This window comes from Rana temporaria, chromosome 6 (genome assembly GCF_905171775.1).
Source record: "Rana temporaria chromosome 6, aRanTem1.1, whole genome shotgun sequence".
In the NCBI taxonomy this organism is placed as follows: Eukaryota; Metazoa; Chordata; class Amphibia; order Anura; family Ranidae; genus Rana; species Rana temporaria.
Window position 1 is genome coordinate 168,613,678 of NC_053494.1, and position 20,060 is coordinate 168,633,737.

Genomic DNA, 20,060 nt, shown 5'->3' on the forward strand with positions numbered 1-20,060 from the left:
AACCCGCATCAGTGTAAACCTGGGCTAAGCCTGGCTATATATAGCTCAAAATCTGGTCGGTTAAGCAGGGACTGTACGCATTTCGATCCATGTTTGGGCACCCTGGTAATACAGAAGTCGATCGATCCATCAACTTCTGTACAACTACCCTGTTAGGTGTTTTTTCAAACTATCAGTGCCACTGGCTATAGCCAACAACACTAATCATTGTGTTCTTATGGTGGGGAAGGCTCCCCGTGGTGATAACACAATTTCACAGTGGGAGTGATTCCCCCATCCACCTCGAATGTGTAGATGGGGGTATCAGCGCATTTTATTTGCTGAGTTAAATGAAAAAAAAAATGACTAGTGTGTTTGAGGCTTTAGCTGGAGGTTCGGTTTGTTAATTCATCTAAATCTGCTAGTGCATCTAACATTCCCCTCCCCCCAGATTAACTTTGTTGCTGTCCAAATGTGCGCACCTTCATTCAGAGTGGAAAGAGTCTAATACAAGAGGTGTATTTCTGGCCAGATCACCAGGTGAAAACAGAGTTTAACCACTTCAGCCCCCCAAAAGATTTGGCTGCTCAATGACCGTGACATTTTTTGCAATCGCGTCGTTTTACCTGACAATTGCGCGGCCGTGCGACGCTGTACTCAAACAAAATCGACCTTTTTTTTCCCCACAAATGGGGCTTTCTTTTGGTGGTATTTGATCTTCTCTGCAGTTTTATTGTTTGCTCTATAAACAAATAAACAGCGACTATTTGAAAAATATTATTATTGCCATAATAAATATCCCCAATTTTTTTTCCAAAAAGCAAATTTTTTCCTCAGTTTAGGCCGATATGTATTCTTATACATATTTTTGGTAATAAGAAACGCAATAAGCTTTTTTTTTGATTGGTTTGCACAAAAATTATAGCGTCTAAAAAATAGAGGATAGATTTATGGAATTATTATTATTATTTTTTTACTAGTAATGGCGGCGATCTATGATTTTTATCGGTACTGCGACATTATGGTGGACACATCGGACACTTTTGACAAATTTTTGTGACCAGCGATTAGTGCTATAAAACTGCACTGATTACTGTGTAAATGTCACTGACAGGGAAGGAGTTAACACTATAGGGGGCGATCAAGGGATTAATTGTGTTCCCTGACTGTGTGTTCTAACTGTAGGAGGAGGGGACTCATTATAGGAGATGACATATTGTGGTTCCCAGCTTGTAGGAACTCACGATCTGCATCTCCTCTCAGAACAGAACTGGGATGTGTGTGTTTACACACACACGTCCCTGTTCTGCCTCTCGTGCCCACGATCGTTCATGGCTGGCGGTCACTGCGACCGCCTGTACCAAGCTTTGCCTAAAAAGGAAAACGAATGCAGCCACCACATCTAATGACTGGTAAGCTACAATATATTACAGTTTTGGTTTTCGATTTAAAACCTCTTCAGTACTACCATTGCATGTATTAGCCCCATATAGTACCAGAATACAATATTTTGGGCTACAGTTGGCCTTTAATAATGTATAATCTGTCTATAAACTCCCCATAAACTTCTCAGTTAAATATTCCTTATATTAAAATATATTGGATATTTGATGGGTGCTGGGAGTGTAAAAATCTTTTACCTTTGCCATGCTTTTTTTTTTCGTTTTTTAATTTCTATTCGGTATGTGTTATACAACTGTGCTGCTCTGCTTCCTCTAGAAAATGTTAATCCTCTCTACGAAGAAATGAATTTATTTCTATTATATTGTAATTTAAATGTGACACCGGCTACAGATTGGTTGTATTAGGAATGTCAGTGAATTATTCTCACAAGGTCATTGGAACAGCCTTGATAAAAAGCAATAGACCAGTCATATAGGTATATAATTGTATGAGAACATTAGCTCTACAACTAAGAGGAATAGGAGAGGTTTAGAAACAATCTGACAATATTGCCACAAGAAAAAGAAGGAATAACGGTCTCTCAATCCAAAATCTTCAGTCTAGCCAATAACATTTGGCCAATACAATTGGATAGGGTTAGACCTCATACAGCCCAACCTCTAAGCCTGTCTAGAGTCGAATATATCAGATGTGGGATGCCATGCAAATTACTTAAAGCGGGGGTTCACCCCAAAAAAAAATGTAACATTACATTCAGCCGAGTTGTCAGAATGACAATCAGCTGTTTTTTTTTATTTCGTTGCCGTACATACCGTATTTTCACCGTCACTTCCGGGTATGTAATGTGCAGGACTGGGCGTTCCTGATTGATTGGCATCCTTCCGACTGGCGCATACAGCGTGTCACAAGTTGCTGAAAGAAGCCGGACTGCGAGTCGGCTCTATACGGCGCCTGCGCACCGACGTTCGGCTTCTTTCGGCAACCCGTGACCCGCTGTATGCGCCGGTCGAAAGGATGTCAATCAATTAGGAACGCCCAGTCCCGCACATTACATACCCGGAAGCGGTGGTGAAAATACGGTATGTACGGCAATGAAATAAAAAAAAACAGTTAAGACCAGGTCCTATCAAGGCAGTTAAATATTCTCTACAGCTTGTTCACCTGTTGCCAAACATTCAACCAATGAAAAACATCAGGGGACACAGTGAAATACACTGAAAGGGCTTTTGAATAAAAACCTGTAGGACGAAATGCGTTGGATGTGCATTGATGTCACACGCCATCAATTAGGAATGGTCAATAACTATCCTTGTGAGACCAAAGTCGACTTTTGTACTTTATGTAGATTGTTTTAATAAATTGTACTAAGCTTTATCACTCTACAGGAGCTAGACATGTGCACTACCGTTGTTTTTTCTTTCTTTTTTTTTCCGTTTAATGGATGTTTCGTTATGATCAGCATTCGTTACTTCTGATCATTCGTAACTTCGGATGCATTAGTATTCGCTATGTTTCGTTTAGATGTGGCATTCATTACTTTGGATAATTTGTAAATTCCCAACAAAATAGGTCTGAAGGGGGCAAGCCACCTCATAAATAGGTATGAGCCATGCCAGCAGGGGCAATCGGGATTGGAAGATGGAGATGGAGTGCTCAGGAGGCTGTTGGTGGTCCTTCACGGTTCAACCCTAGTTTGGGGGGGGGGGGGGGGACCTTGGGCCTAGTAATAGGCTATTGCTTCATCTAACTGAGTGACTGTTGGATATTCACAGTGTTCCGGTTCTGTAAGCAAGTGTGTGCTGGAGAAAGAAGAGGAGCTGTATATAAAGACTGTATATAGAGACTAAGTATAGGAAGAGTTGTCCCTGAACTTTGCTCTGAAGTTGAATGGGCATCCCATAATCTCCCATCCCTATCCAATTTGTTATCCCTCAATAATTAACAAAAACAAAAACACCACACTTTTCACATATTGATTTGTAAAAACTCAAAAAAAAAAAAACATTTATCATTTTCCCTCCACTTGACAATTATGTGCCACTTTGTGTTGGTCCATCATCTAAAATCCCAATAAAATACATTTTTGTTGTTGGTTGTAACATGACAAAATGTGGAAAATTTCAAGGGGTACGAATACTTTTTCAAGGCTCTGTGCAACTAATAAATGTACCCCATTCTGTCTTGAGCCATTCAGGTGTCAGGGCACTGCCCTTTACGGTCACATTCCCCAGTTGGCTCTGGGTGGGATTGAACCTAGGACCTATCCATTACAAGTCCAGCTCTTTGCCTCTGAGCCACTGCTCCAGTGTTACTTTGCTTGCTGTCCGTTGGAGCCTGGTGCTGTTACTTTGGACCAATCAGTGGCCTGAGCGGCCTATTTAAGCCAGCCCCTTCCTCCTTGCTAATTGCTGGTTCGTTGTCAGCTTTACCTGAAGTACCTTGGAAGATTGCCTGTATTCTGACCTGTTTTGACCCGGATTTGGACTTGACTACTCTTTGCCTTCTCCTACGCTTTGACCTCCTGGCTTGTTTACTGGACCCGCTTCCGTCTCCATTCCTTTGATCCCTGGCTTCCCGTTTTGGACTCTCTACCTTCTGGAACGCCTGACCATTCGGCTTGTTTCCTGGACTTCCTGCTTGACCTGATCAGGCTCTCAAACCCGTGGACTCTGACTTGCACCGGCATCTTCACCTCATCTGCTACAGCTCCCTTGGTGTCTCCGAATCATAGCTTCAGTGACTTCCAGCTAATCATCTTCCGCTGCCGGCAGCCGGTGCCTCTTTGTGCCCCTCCTCGCTGTCTCCATCTCCAGAGGTTGAGGTGCACAGAGTCGCAAAGGTAGCCACCCTCGGCATCTCGGTCTCGGTGAGTACTTACCTTAACGGTCCTGACATCAGGTTTCTACTAATAGTACCATTCCTGTGAGCCAATACTGATCTTGCTTACAGAAGGAAAGAACACAGAGATGAACTCGGTAATGTGCAGCCACTCTCTCAGGCCTCGTACACACGACCGAGGAACTCGTCGTAAATGAAACATCGACGAGTTCCTTGTTAGGGCTTGTGGAGAAACTTGACAAGCTTGCTTTGCGTACACACGGTCAAGACCAAATCTCCTCATTCTCAAACGCGGTGACGTACAACACATACAATGGCAGGGGAAGTTCGATTCCACTGGCACAACCCTTGGGGCTGCTTTTACTAATCTCATGTTACTGCGTGTTAAGTAAAAGTTTGGTAAGAGACGATTTGCACTTTTCAGTCTATTACAGCGTGACAAATGTGCTATCTCCATTACAAACGCTACTTTTACCGAAGGTGCGCTCCCGTCTCATATTTTATTCTGAGCATGCGCGGGTTTCTTAGCATACACAGGAACGCGTTTCTCGACGAAAACCAGCCTGACGAGGAAATTGAGACTCCTGTCGCGGAAAAAGAGAACTTGTTCTCTTTTTTTCTCGTTGAGTTCCTCAACAGTTTTCTCGATGAAAAACATACACACAACCGTTTTCCTCTGCAAAAAAGCTCTGCCACTAAGTTTCTTGATGGATTCTGTCGAGGAAAACGGTCGTGTGTACGAGGCTTCACTGTCCAATCACCAGGCTGGGATGTGACTAAGAAAACAGAGGGTCAGTAGAATTTTTTTTTCTATAATTACCTATCATAGAGTAGAATGCAATTATCTTTATTTCATCAGTTAGCATTTTCAGAACGGGATCTAAGCAATCGCAGGCTCTGCAATTCTCCATACGACAAATTTATTATAGATCAGCCCTAAATTGCATTGTGGTGTTAAGGCTCATAGTTAAAAGACAGGGGTTAGTACAGCTTTTTCCAGAAATAGGTCTTGAAACCAAGACGGGTGCCTGGAAATTGGGGTTGGAAGGTGACTTTTCACCACAATTCAGGATAATGAAAGCTCTATTTGCAGCCATAGATCCTACTACCGTGTTTCCCCGAAAGTAAGACCTACCCCGAAAATAAGACCTACCCCGATTTTCAGGAAGGGCTGCAATATAAGCCCTACCCTGAAAATAAGCCCTAGTTTAAAGTGTCAGGGAAATACTAGAGTCCACTCTATTACTGTATTGTATAGTGTAGTTGTACCTTTTGGTATAGCGCTGACCTCCCTCTGCTCTCAGCTGTACTCGCGCTGTTATCTTCCAGTCTCCTCCCAGCGGGGATCGCGGTCTCTCCTCCCTCTGCATTCCTTAGAGATGTGAAGAGACTTTTGGCGGGCCACGGAATCACCAAGCAGCGCTCAGCTGATGTTACGCTGATCTGCTTTTCTAAAAGCTGTCAGGAGGAATGTCGGGCCCCCCTCCCTCTGCATTCCTTAGAGCTGAGATAAGGGCTCCGACTGGCAACGAAAATGCCGAGCAGTGATCAGCTGATGTTACGCCGATCTGCTCCTCTGAATGCTGTCGGGTGGAATGTCGGGCCCCCCTCCCTCTGCATTCCTTAGAGCTGAGATAAGGGCTCCGACTGGCAACGAAAATGCCGAGCAGCGATCAGCTGATGTTACGCCGATCTGCTTCTCTGAATGCTGTCGGGTGGAATTTCGGGCCCCCCTCCCTCTGCATTCCTTAAAGCTGAGATAAGGGCTCAGACGGGCAACAGAATAGCTGAGCAGCGATCAGCTGATATCATCTCTTCTGCAAGCTGTCAGCGAGGGATATCGGGCCCCCCTCCCTCTGCAGTGCTTGAAGAGAGCTTCCAAGGGTTACAGATGTTCCCAGCACTAAGAAGGTATGTTGTACAATTTGAATTCCAGACATACACATAATGCAATATGCAGTGCTGTAAGTTTTAGGAATTTCCACAGGGGATTTCTGAGAGGCAGGGGGGAGACAAGATAGAATAAGACCTACCCCGATAATAAGCCCTAGTGTGTTTTTGGGTAACAAAATTAAAATAAGACCCAGGCTTATTTTCGGGGAAACACGGTATGTTATGTCCCTGACTATAATGTATCATACGTAAGCAATGTTAAAATGAGGTCAGAGCAGATGGGAAAAACAAAAGTGAGCATCACCAAAAAAAAGCACATTTGTTATATACTGAACACAGAAGCACATGCTTATAAATGAGAAATGTGAACCACATTGGCATACTGAATAGGAATTTATCAGAGCTGTCTGCAGACAAGAGGCGAATGGTGCCACCTGCAGGATACAACTCGAAACTACCATCAACATTCTCCCTCAATTCTACTGAGAGGATATACCAGAATGTATACTTTGCTTCCCTAGGACATGTCTTAATTGCACTCACATTGAATGTCACACAGAGTGAAACGTAAATGGTGACATACAGGGGTTGATTTACTAAAGTCAAATAGACTGTGTGTGCACTTTGCAAAGCGCAGTTGCACTCTACAAGAGCAGTTGATCCAGAGATTAGTAAATAAGCAGAAGCTCTGCTGACTTCCATCATCTAATCATGTGCAAGAAAAAAAGTCATTTTTTTTCCTTGCATGCGATTGGGTATTCTTTACAAAAGTGAAGCTTTACATCATTTACTACGCTCTGGAGCAACTGCACTTGCAAATTGCACAGTCTAGTAAATCAACCCCACTGTGTGACTGTCCTTGCTGTGATGCATTCATAGATAGTAGGTTTAACCACTTGCCAACCAGCTCACGCCGATATACATCGGCAAAGTGGCACGGCTGCGCAAAATCACTTAGGGATAAGTCCCCCTTTAAGAGCCGCCAATCACATGCACGAGAGCCAGCACAGGGACTTGTGTGTGTAAACACATACATCCCTGTTGTCAGAGGAGAGAAGACAGAGTGTGTGTTTCTACAAAGTAGAAACAGCGATCTGTCACCTCCCCTAGTTAATCCCATTCTCGCACAGTTAGAACACAGTGAGGGAACACACAGTTAACCCCTTGATCGCACCCTAGTGTTAACCCCTTCCCTACCAGTGTCATTTATACAGTAATCAGTGAATTTTTATAGCATTGATCGCTCTATAAATGTCAATGATCCTAAAAATGTGTCAAAAGTGTCCAATGTGTCTGCCGCCATTACTAATACATTTTTTTTTATAAAAATGCCATAAAACTATCGCCTATTTTGTATACGCAATAACTTTTGCGCAAACTAATCAATATAAGCTTATTGTGATATTTTTTACCAACAATGGCCCAGATTCAGGTAGAATCGCGCAATATTTGCGTGGGCAAAGAGCAAAAATTTTTCTCTGCGCCCACGCAAATATTGCGCTTTGCCCGCGATTCACGGAGCAATTGCTCCGTAAATTGCGCGGGCGATATGTTAATCAGCCGTGCGTAAGGCTGCCTAATGTAAATGATCCCGCCGGGGGCGGGAATCATTTAAATTAGGCGCGCTCCCGCGCCGAGCGAACAGCGCATGCTCCGTCGGGAAACTTTCCCGACGTGCATTGCGGCAAATGACGTCGCAAGGACGTCATTTGCTTCTAAGTGAACGTGAATGGCGTCGAGCGCCATTCACGGTTCACTTACGTAAACGACATAAAATTTGAACGTCGCGAGCGGGAAGCGCAGCTATACTTTAGCATTGGTTGCGCCTGCTATTAGCAGGAGCAGCCTTATGCTAAAGTCGCCGTACGGAAACTCCGTACCTTGCGTGCGCAGGGCCCGCGCAACTTTTGTGAATCGGTGGTAGTATGCAATTTGCATACTATACGCCGATCACAAAGGCCGCGCCCCCTAGCGGCCAACGCAAGAATGCAGCCTGGGATGTGAAGGCATAAGGAGGCTTATGTCTGTCACATCCTAGGCTGCAGTCGGTGTAACGAGGTTCCTGAATCAGGAGCACTCGTTACACCGGAGCAAGTAAGCCCTTGCGCCGCGCAACCTATGGTTGCGCGGGCGCAAGTGCTTCTTGAATCTGGGCCAATATGTAGAAGAATACATATTGGCCTAAACTGAGGAATACATTTGTTTTTTTATATACTTTTTGGGGATATTTATTATAGCATTTTTTTTACAAAATTGTCGCTCTTTTTTTCTTTATAGCGCAAAAAATAAAAACCGCAGTGGTGATCAAATATCACCAAAGGAAAGCTCTATTTGTGGGAAAAAAATGACGTCAATTTTGTTTGGGTACAACATCGCACAATTGTCAGTTAAAGCGATGCAGTGCAGAAACGCAAAAAGGGCTTGGTCAGGAAGGGGGTAAATCCTTCCGGGGATGAATATATATGTATATATAAAAACAACCAGAACTGCACCAGACTATGAACAATCATGTTAAGGGGCCAGGGCTCGAGTCCTGCGGGAACGCATGGGAACGACGTTCCTATACCTTTTCCACAGCAGGAACGTCGTTCCCATAGTAACCGGGGCACGTCCGTCCTCCCCTCCCTCGGTCCGCCTATTCCTCCTCCTCCAGCGGCTGCCGTAACAAAGTCTCGGCTCTAGTGATGGGGTGCAGTTCATCCTAGCACCTGCAGAGGTGGGGCGCCAAAGTGCCATAATGCTCCCTTCCATCCTCCCTCTCCTTGTTTGTTTCACACACGAGTCGGGCTGTATCTGCTTGTCTTCCTAGCTCATCCCCCACTCGGCCGTCTGTCCAATCCAAATTCCTCCTCCCCTTTGTTTCCGCCCACAGTCCAGCCTGCATGGAGCCTCCAGCATGGACTTATATGACTAACCAGAGTTGTAAGGTACGTGAGCTATCTGCAAAACCCCCTCTCCCCCCTGAATTATTTTTTCTTTGCCTCTGCTTCTCTCTCATTTCTTCCCCGTGCAAACTGGGGGGGGGGGGGGCGCGTTGCGGTAATTGTGCAGACTGAGGGAGTAATTGTGAGGGATGGGGGGTAATTGTGCAGACTGGGGGAAGGGGGGTAATTGTGAAGACTGGGGGAAGGGGGTAATTGTGCAGATTGGGGGGTAATTGTGCAGACTGGGGGATGGGGGGAGTAATTGTGCAGACTGGGGGATGGGGGGAGTAATTGTGCAGACTGGGGGATGGGGGGGAGTAATTGTGCAGACTGGGGGATGGGGGGAGTAATTGTGCAGACTGGGGGATGGGGGGAGTAGTTGTGCAGACTGGGGGATGGGGGGGGAGTAATTGTGCAGACTGGGGGATGGGGGGAGTAATTGTGCAGACTGGGGGATGGGGGGAGTAATTGTGCAGACTGGGGGATGGGGGGAGTAATTGTGCAGACTGGGGGATGGGGGGGGAGTAATTGTGCAGACTGGGGGATGGGGGGAGTAATTGTGCAGACTGGGGGATGGGGGGAGTAATTGTGCAGACTGGGGGATGGGGGCAGTAATTGTGCAGACTGGGGGATGGGGGGGAGTAATTGTGCAGACTGGGGGATGGGGGGAGTAATTGTGCAGACTGGGGGATGGGGGGAGTAAATGTGCAGACTGGGGGATGGGGGGAGTAATTGTGCAGACTGGGGGATGGGGGGAGTAATTGTGCAGACTGGGGGATGGGGGGAGTAGTTGTGCAGACTGGGGGATGGGGGGAGTAGTTGTGCAGACTGGGGGATGGGGGGAGTAGTTGTGCAGACTGGGGGATGGGGGGAGTAGTTGTGCAGACTGGGGGATGGGGGGAGTAGTTGTGCAGACTGGGGGATGGGGGGAGTAGTTGTGCAGACTGGGGGGTGGGGGGAGTAGTTGTGCAGACTGGGGGATGGGGGGAGTAGTTGTGCAGACTGGGGGATGGGGGGAGTAGTTGTGCAGACTGGGGGATGGGGGGGAGTAGTTGTGCAGACTGGGGGATGGGGGGAGTAGTTGTGCAGACTGGGGGATGGGGGGAGTAGTTGTGCAGACTGGGGGATGGGGGGGAGTAGTTGTGCAGACTGAGGGAAGTTTATTTGTTAAAAAAAAGTAGTACATAAAACACACACATGCAATTTAAATTTTTTTGAGGCGGGTGGGGAATCTTGGGTGAGTTCCCACACTTTTTTCCCCAGGACTTGACCCCTGTAAGGGGCCATTTATACCATATGCATTGGGCTGCATTTGGCAGCTTTCCCCTATGCAATTCCAGCGCATTGGAGTTCACTGCTATACTGACACTGTCCACTCATTTACTGACTGCAGTGGCGTCACTATGGTTGGTGTCACCCGGTGTGGTAAAACATGGTGTCACCCCCTACACCAACTATAGTCACCCCTTAGTACCGTCCCCCTGCTTCAGTAGACCCCCCTCCACTAAGTATAGACCCCCCTCCATCAGTACAGACCCCCCTTCACCAATTATAGTCCTCCCTCAGTACAGACCCCCGCCACTAAGTATAAACCACCCTCGATCAGTACAGACCCCCTTCCAAGTATAGACCTCCCCCAGGACAAAACACCCCTCTCCATTAGTACAGAACCCCCAATGACAAAGAACCCCCCTCCATTAGTAAAGACCCCCCAGAACATGGCACCCCCCTCCATTAGTACAGACCCCCCAGTACAAAGAACCTCCTCCATTAGTACAGATCCCCCCAGGACATAGCACCCCCTGCAATATTACAGACCCCCCCCAAGACATAGCACCCCCCTCCATTAGTACATACCCCCCAGGACATAGCACCCCCCTCCATTAGTACAGACCCCCCCAGGACAAAGCACCCCCTCTATTAGTAATTCCCCCCCCCCCATCGCAAGCCGACCCCCCCCCCCCCCCGTTACCGCACCAGCTCGGACGTCTCAGGTACACGGACACCCCGGCGGCGGCTGGAGAGGAGAAGACAGTGTGCAGCCACCCAGGTCGATCGTGACAGGCTTGTGCAGCACACCGTAATGAGAGACAGATGGGAGGAGGAGTAGGAGAACACAGGCCAGGAGCGGCCGCAGCGCTGAAAAAAAAAATGCCAGGGCTTCTCTTCTGTCACCCTCGGGATGGTGTCACCCCTGTAGTGGGTGGCACCCGGGTGCGGACGGCACCCCCCGCCCCGCCCTAGCAACGCCATTGAGTTACTGACACCATTCACTGTCCTATTGACACCAACCTCTTCCCTACTGACACCATCCACTGCTCCACTGACTGACACTGTCCACTGATTTTCTGATAACGTCCACTGCCCTAACAACACTGTCCACTCTTAAGGTAGGCTAAGTTTATATTTTTATAGTGACAGTTGTTTTTTCTAAGTTTTCCTTACTATTTAGTTAGACCTTAATTTTTTAAAAAGTGATCTTTGATCTCTGTCATGTCGTTCAGGTAGATCTCCACCTCTCACAGGTTGCCTACCCCTGCACCAAGGTATGCAAAACAATTAGAGAGGTATGTCAAAATGTGGACAGTTTCCTCAAAATCTTTTGAATTACCCGCTCACTAAGTAAAGATCTAAAATAACTCTTTAGGCTTTCTGAGTATCTTGGCACACAGTGGGAGTATATTGGCACAGTGGAAGTGGCGGGTGGTAGTGGGGGGTACCAGGTCAACTTATGGATCAGGACCCACAAGTTTCGAGCTGCACCTCTGCCGCTTGCTATGGGGGCAATTGGGTCCAGTATGAAATGATTGCAATTAGGTAATTTACTATGAAACATTATATTCACAGCTGCCTGTTTTCTATATAGTGGAAGTCAGAACGGGGGGCGCAGGGACACCTAAACAGAGGGGAAATACCTGTTTTTGTCAGCGGGCTTGAGAAGAGCTGCTGAAGAAGCTTATTTTCTGATGTCCTCAGCACAACCACAATATCAGCAGGCAGAGTGTCTCTGTTCTTCTCCAGAAATCCGCAGGCATCATACAGGACCTGTGACAGAAGGAATAAGGGTTACTAGTTATTTGCCCTCTGCCAAACCGATATCAAATCAATGAAATCATGTTATACACATCATATGAAAATATTCACTACAAGAATAAAAAAAACTCTTCTCTTTATACTGCTTAAAAGTGACAAGATGTATTGGATTGGTTATCAAAATGCTGTGATTTTCCATCTTTGCGTGTTAGTGACCCAGAGTATTGAAATGAGAGAGAACTAAGCTGCAAGTAGACTTAAAGTGGTTATAAACCCCCACATAGACCCAGTGAAGTGAGTGGCCTCTGGTGATACACAGACATTAACCACTTCAGCCCCGGACCATATTGCTGGTCAATGACCGGGCCACTTTTTGCGATTCGGCACTGCGTCGCTTTAACTGACAATTGCGCGGTCATGCGACGTGGTTCCCAAACAAAATTGGCGTCCTTTTTTTCCCCACAAATAGAGCTTTCATTTGGTGGTATTTGATCATCTCTGCGGTTTTTAGTTTTTGCTCTATAAACAAAAATAGAGCGTCAATTTCGAAAAAAAAAAACTTTTTTTACTTTTTGCTATAATAAATATCCCCCAAAAATATATAAAAAAAATTTTTTTTCCTCAGTTTGGTTTTTTTTTACTAGTAATGTCGGCGATCAGCGATTTTTATCGGTACTGCGACATTATGGCGGACACTTTTGACACATTTTTGGGACCATTGGCATTTTTATAGCGATCAGTGCTATAAAAATGCATTGATTACTATAAAAATGCCACTGGCAGTGAAGGGGTTAACACTAGGGGGAGAAGAAGGGGTTAATCATGTTCCCTGGGTGTGTTCTAACTGAAGGGGGGGTGGGACTGACATGGGTAAATGACAAATCGCTGTTCATACATTGTATGAACAGACGATAGGTCATTTCCCCCCCTGACAGGACCGGGAGCTGTGTGTTTACACCAATAGGGTGTAAACACCTATTGGCTGAACGGCGAGATGAAGTATAGCTACGTGATCTCGCCCAGCCGAGCCGACCTGCTGCTCCTACATACGTTGTACCTGCCTATCTGCAGACCTCTCTCCTCTAAATTTATTAAAAGTCCTGGATTTGAAAGCTTGTATGAGAGTTCAGAAAAAAGGGTGCGGAGAGCTGAAGTTACACTTTGTAGAGCTCAGTGAGGAGAGGTCTGAGAGCTGATTGGAGGGAAGAGACACACCCCTCTTCACGCAGCTCACAGATACAGAGCTAAGGCTGTCAACTGCTGGAGATCCCTCCCCTGTCACCTTTTTTCTCTTGGTGTCAGGAAAAATTGTCAGAAGTGGTTCATGGTGATATCAGAGGAACAAAGCAGCAGGCAGAAATGACACTTAGTGCTTTTAACTGGGACAAGTACACACTATCAGTGTTGCCAACCTACCAGATTGAAATTTACTGGCACGACACCCGAAATTTACTGGCGCAGCCACATTTTTACTGGCATTTCACAAAAGTTATTAAACTTAATTTTCAGGTGCAAATTTCAGTATTTAGGCTACAAACAAGTACACTAGGCAAATAGCAATGTGATTTAAGGTAGATATTAAGGTAAAAAAAAATATTTTTGTTATTTTCGATATAATAAGGGAAAAATTATTTAGTCACATCACCCCCTGCCTCCATCCCCCTCTGCCACCAACACCCCCTGCCTTCACCCTCCTCTGCGGTGCCACAATCTACCCCTGCCTCCAATCTCTCCCTGCCTCCAATCTCCCCCAGGCCCCCTGCCTCCAATCACCCCCTGCCTCCATCGTCCCCTGCCTCCATCCTCCTCTGTGGTGCCACCAACAACCCCGTCTCCATCCCCCACCCTTTGCGGTGCCACCATCCCCCTCTGCAGTGCCACCAACACCCCCTGCCTCCAATCACCCCCTGCCACTAACACCCCCTGCCTCCAATCTCCCGCTGCCTCCATTGCCCCCTGTCTCCATCCCCCTCTGCGGTGCCACCGCAGCCACCATCACCCGCTGCCTCCAATCTGCATGCGCAGTTCCAAGCCGAACAGATCTCGGCTATTTTTACTGGCACATTCCCGCAACCACAGGCATTTACGAACGGGGGACAAAAGTGCCAGTTTTTACGAACTGTCCGTAAAAATACGGACGGTTGGCAACACTGCACACTATAGAGGGATATGCTTAGTTCGTATTTCATTTCTAAGGTTTACAACCACTTTAACTAGTTATCGACCGCCCGCCGCAGTTGTGCTGCGGCAAGTTGGCTCTCCTGCGCGAATTGCAGTCATTGTACGTCAGGCGCGTACACAGCAATTTGTGGGGGGGGTCAACCAGCGGGTCCGGCGGACTTGATGTCAATGTCTCCAAAAACAGGCAGAATGAGTAATATGTAAACAAACAGCTCCCTGTGCTGTTAGTGGAGGAGAGAGAGATTGTCTGTTCCTAGTGATTAGGAACAATGATCTCGCTCATCCTCCAGTCAGCCCAGCCCCCATACTGTTAGAAAAACCTCCCTAGGACACACTTAACCCCTTGATTGCTCTCTAGTGTAAACACGTTCCCTGCCAGTGACATTTATACAGTAATCAGTGGCTATTTTTAGCTCTAATCACTGTATAAATGTCAATGGTCTAATGTCAATGGTCCCAAAAGCGTCAAAAGTGTCCGATCTGTCCGTCGCAATGTCACAGTCCCACTAAAAATTGCAGATCACTGTCATTACTAGTAAAAAAATTAAATAAATCTATCCCATAGTTTGTAGACGCTATAACTTTTGCGCAAACCAATTAATTTAAGCTTATTGCGGTTTTTTGCAAAAAAAAAAGATAACAGAAAGAACTGAGGAAGACATTTTTTTTTTTTTTACATTTTTTGGGGGATATTTATTATTACAAAAAGTAAAACATATTGGGTTTTTCAAAATTGAAAATTTTTTTGTTTACACTTTAAAAATTAAAAAACGCAGAGGTAATCAAATACCACCAAAAGAAAGCTCTATTTGTGGGGGGAAAAAAGGACATAAATGTTGTTTGGGTACAACGTTGCAAGACTGCGCAATTGTCAATTAAAGGGACGCAGTGCCGTATCGCAAGTTCTCTTATAGGTTTCCTTTAGCGCTCATTTAGAACTATGCATTTTGGTAACATGCAGTGAAATGCACATTTTAATTCATGGTACAGCAACATTTTGAATGGCACCTTGAATTGAAAAACCAGCAGACACTTAATGTATCACGATGGAGTGTATCACAATGCACCGTAACACACTAGTATGCATTGTGGCGCATACTACATGTCTACAGGTCAGTAGAAATGGTCCAACCAAATAGGTCTAAATACATACTTTCTAAGGGTGCAAGGTGCTGAATTTTCATGTGTTTCTAAATTAAAAGAAAAATGGTTACATCTTTTTATCCTCAGGATGTCAGTAACTAAAGTAGAGATTAATGCAGATTTACCTTCCCAGCATAATGTTGGATACCAAAACAAAGCTCAACACATTTGGGCCTCCAAAAGTATTTCAATCTGAGATTGTCTTCAAATTTATCTGTGAAAACAAAAGCACGTTTTTTAAATGTTCTTTGCTTTAAAGTAAGCCTGCATTTACATGGCTGGTTTGACACCTCTCACAATTTTCTAATATAGGTTCAAACAGGACAATCAACTTGCAGAATCTTTTCTTTTTTTGTGTGACCTCCTGCTCCAGCTCCTTGCCCGTACAACATTAGCTGTCACTAGAACAGGAGTCACTCCTTTGATTTAACTTCACCTCCTGTTCCACTAACAACTTTAACAATTTGGAATCCTATCACGTTGTGTGTCAATGACATTGGCCATCAGAACAAATAGAGAGGGAGAATCCCCCAATTGGGGGCGCAGACAACAATAAAAACTGGACAGTCTAATGCCCCCCCCCCCCCTCTCCTATCCAAAACCAAGAAAAAATAAGTTTTCGCTGTAGTTTCACTTTACCTAAGCACAGAAAATAAAAAATAGTTTATATTTTAACCTTGCTGCAAGCATAAATCCTACACAAAACTTTACAACTTTCATTTTTCTTTCTTCCCTAAAAATCTAATAAACACAGTAGAACTAGTACACACATAAAGTACTATTTTTGTTACTCTTTGAAAAAATTTGACAGACCCATAGTCTGGGATACAAATTCTACTTTGATTTATAAGAATTGTGTACCACTGTAATCATTGCCTCAGAGCCAACCTCTCTGGTTGTCAGTGTTCTCAGTAAATGGTGTTTTCCTATGGAAGCACTAAAGACAGTTATAAACTCTGGCCCAGATTCAGGTAGGGGCGCGCACTGGTACGGCGGCGCAGCGTACCGTTTTTACGCTACGCCTCCGTAAATTACTGGAGCTACGCTTCATTCACGAAGCATTTGCTCCGCAATTTGCGGCGGCGTTTCGTAAAAGGGGCCGGCGCAAGCGCGCGTAATTTAAATGATCCCGTAGGGGGCGTGGATCATTTAAATAAGGCGCGTTCCCGCGCAGAACGTACTGCGCATGCTCCGTCGGGAAAATTTCCCGAGATGCATTGCGGTAAATGTCGTCGCAAGGACGTCATTTGCTTCGACGTGAACGTAAATGGCGTCCAGCGCCATTCACGATCCACTTACGCAAACGACGCAAATTTCGAAAATCGCAACGCGGGAACGACGGCCATACTTACCATTGGCTGCGCTTCCTAATAGCAGGAGCAGCCTTACGACGGAAGCGACATACGCAAACGACGTATGTTTGTGAATCGGCGTGAGTATGCAATTTGCATACTCTACGCTGACCACTACGGGAACGCCACCTAGCGGCCAGTGGCAGATTGCACCCTAAGATCCGACGGCATAAGAGACTTATGCCAGTCGTATCTTAGGCTACAGTCGGCGTATCTAGCTTTCTGAATACAGAAAATAGATACGCGGTGTATCTATGGATACGCCTGCGTAATTCTTTACTGAATCTACCCCTCTAATTGCAACCTAATTCACTTTGTAGGACAAACAATTTCCATGGCTTTTTTTTCTTTTGCTTTATTCTTATTAAATACTGCTTCTACCTTTTTTTTTATATAGACTGCACATCATTGCACTGGACCAAATTTCTGATGGTGACTAAGGGGAAAGGGAATAGCCGCTCCAGGTGGGAACCCAGATGAATATCCTCCGTTGCAGACAACTCAGGTGCAGGCAATGCACTTAGCAAAGCAGGAACAAAGATTGTCTCTGGACAGCCGGACTCTGAACAAATTGTAGCCTTTTATTAAAAGAAGGACAGCACTACAAGTCACAGCAAAATAAAATAAAACCTGACCCTGACGCGTTTCGCACTGAAACTAGGGCTTAGTCATAGCTAAAAAACAATCAGCGCCAAAAAAATAAAATAAAATATACAGTGAAATAATATTCAGTGAATAAATCCTGTGCTACTTTATAACATACCCCTTAATGATACACCACACTGGTTGCAAAAGATTATAATAAATTAATGTAGCGCTATGTATACCAAATGATATAAAATACAGGTGCAAATATATAATATTAATAAATCATATACATAAATAATATATAGTCCATTAGATAAAAAAACCTCTTCTTATAATCAGTGTTTCCACACAAATCCACCACAGTAATTGTTCATCCTCAAAAGGAGACCACCAGAAAAAATGCGCGCTCACCTCCCAAATTAGTTAAAACTCATAAACAGGTCTCTCTGTCTCTTATATATTTGCACCTGTATTTAATTCAATTTGGTATACATAGCGCTTTATTAATTTATTATAATCATTTAAGAATGAACGACATTTAGTAAACCAATGTGCAAATGCACATTTTCGCACCTTACTGCAGAACAACAGTGTGAACCCAGCTGCAGATTTGAGAATTACTTTTAAAATGACATTAACAAATAACAGCTTATATGAAGTTTTAGTGGTGGGGTTTAGATTAATTTAACTGAACTAAGTAGATGCAGGACCTGGACAAGGGAGGGGTCAGAAGGGTCAGCCCCCCCCAGGCACAGTGCTGTCACATGCTCCACTCACTCCACACATGCTCATGAACACTGTCGGCGACCAGCAGGCTGGGGCTTCATATTAGCTCTGAAAGTTACTCAGCTCAATTTCCACCATAGGCTGGATTCACACCTATGCATTTTTAGTGCTTTTTGCATATTTGCACTACAATCCATGTAACATGGTTTCCTGTGGAACATGTTCTGCAGCACTAAAAGTGCATAGGTGTGAATCCAGCCTAACAGTGCATGCACAGCCACATCCAGTGCCCACTCTATGCTATACATGGGCAGGTAGAGAAAGAGGCAGACAATGAGTATTGGGAACTACACAAATTCTCCGTAATTTGTTAGCAGCAGGGGAGGGTGGTGCAGTTCTAAGTAAATGTGCACTGAAATTACAGTATTTATTACTTCTTTTTAGCCTACCAGAGGTTACTCACTACAGTACAGTCAGTCACTGCAGACAGCTGCAGAGTGCTACCTAAATGCATTATATTAGTCCGTAGGGTTTAATACTGAGTTGGCCCACCCTTTGCAGTTATAACAGCTTCAACTCTTCTAAGAAGGCTGTATACAAGGTTTATAAGTGTGTCTATGGGAATGTTTGACCATTCTTCCAGAATCGCATTAATGATCTATTGGAGCAGGCCAGTCATGTTGCTTCACCCCAAACTCGCTCATCCATGTCTTTATGGACCTTGTTCTGTGCACTTGTCCAAATCATTTGGTGGAGGGTGGGATTATGTCGTGGAGTAGTTTTTCAAGGTTTGGGCTTAGCCCCTTCTTTCCAGTGAAGGGAAATCTTAAGGCGTCAGCATACCAAGAAATTTTGAGTAATTTCATGTTTCCAACTTTGTGGGAACAGTTTGGGGATGGCCCCTTCTTGTTTCAACATGACTACGCACCAGTGCACAAAGCAAGGTCCATATAGACATGGATGAGCGAGTCCAGCTTTCCCAGAAGAGTTGAAGCCTACGGACTTAGGCTCCATGCACACTGAAGCTGATAAAAGCTATAAAAAAACACCAGTAGCTTTGCAGGGAGCCTTTCAAAGTTTTTTAGCGTTTTTGAAATAGCTTTAACCACTTAAGGACCGCCTCCTGCACATATACGTCGGCAGAATGGCACGGCAGGGCACATGTATGTACAGGTACGTCCTGTACTAGTACGCGGCGTGCTCCCACGACCCAGTCCGAAGCTCCGTGACCGGGACCGCGGGACCCGCGAACCCAATCGACGCTGGAGTCCCACGATCGGTCCCCGGAGCTGAAGAACGGGGAGAGCCGTGTGTAAACACGGCTTCCCCGTTCTTCACTGTGGCGGCAGCATCAATCGTGTCATCCCTTTTATAGGGGGACACAATTGATGATGTCACACCTACAGCCACACCCCCCTACAGTTGTAAACACACTTCAGGGAACACATAACCCCAACAGCGCCCCCTGTGGTTAACTCCCAAACTGCAACTGTCATTTCCACAGTAAACAATGCATTTTAAACAATGCATTTTAAATCAGTGTTTTTGAGTGTAGTTTTTTTTTTTTTTTCAATGGATAAGAAAACTCAAAAAAACGCTGGCGCCAGCGTTTTTGGCCGTTTTTTTGCATTTTTCAGTGTTTTGCGGTTTTTACCACAGAAAAAAGCCAATAAACTCCAAAGCTCATTAACACTAAAAAACGCCCAGGTGTGCATGGGCAAATAGGCTAACATAAAGTTCAGTTTATGGGCTTTAAAAAAAAAAAAGCCAAAACGCCAATAAACTGCAGTTTATCAGCTTCAGTGTGCATGGAGCCCAAGACTGGGATGCCCTTAAAGTTCATGTGTGTGTAAAGGCAGGTGTCCCAATACCTTTGGTAATATTGTACACTCTATTGAACTGACTGTACATATTAATATCTAGCTAGAAGGAGACAAGTGAGAGTATAGTAATAATTGGAATAGGGTTTCTAACATGTCCAAATGATTTTGTGAAATGT

The 20,060-nt window shown here is 45.1% G+C and overlaps 1 protein-coding gene across 1 annotated transcript in view; it reads right to left on the reverse strand.

Moving 5' to 3' along the window:
- Positions 1-20,060, reverse strand: part of MYO3B (myosin IIIB) — a 332,748-nt gene that overhangs the window by 191,879 nt on the left and 120,809 nt on the right. The window contains exons 15-16 of the mRNA XM_040358502.1: positions 15,521-15,609; positions 11,954-12,083 (exon numbers count right to left, since the gene is read on the reverse strand). Coding sequence (XP_040214436.1) covers positions 11,954-12,083; positions 15,521-15,609 — 219 coding nt within the window. The remainder of the gene's footprint in view (positions 1-11,953; positions 12,084-15,520; positions 15,610-20,060) is intronic.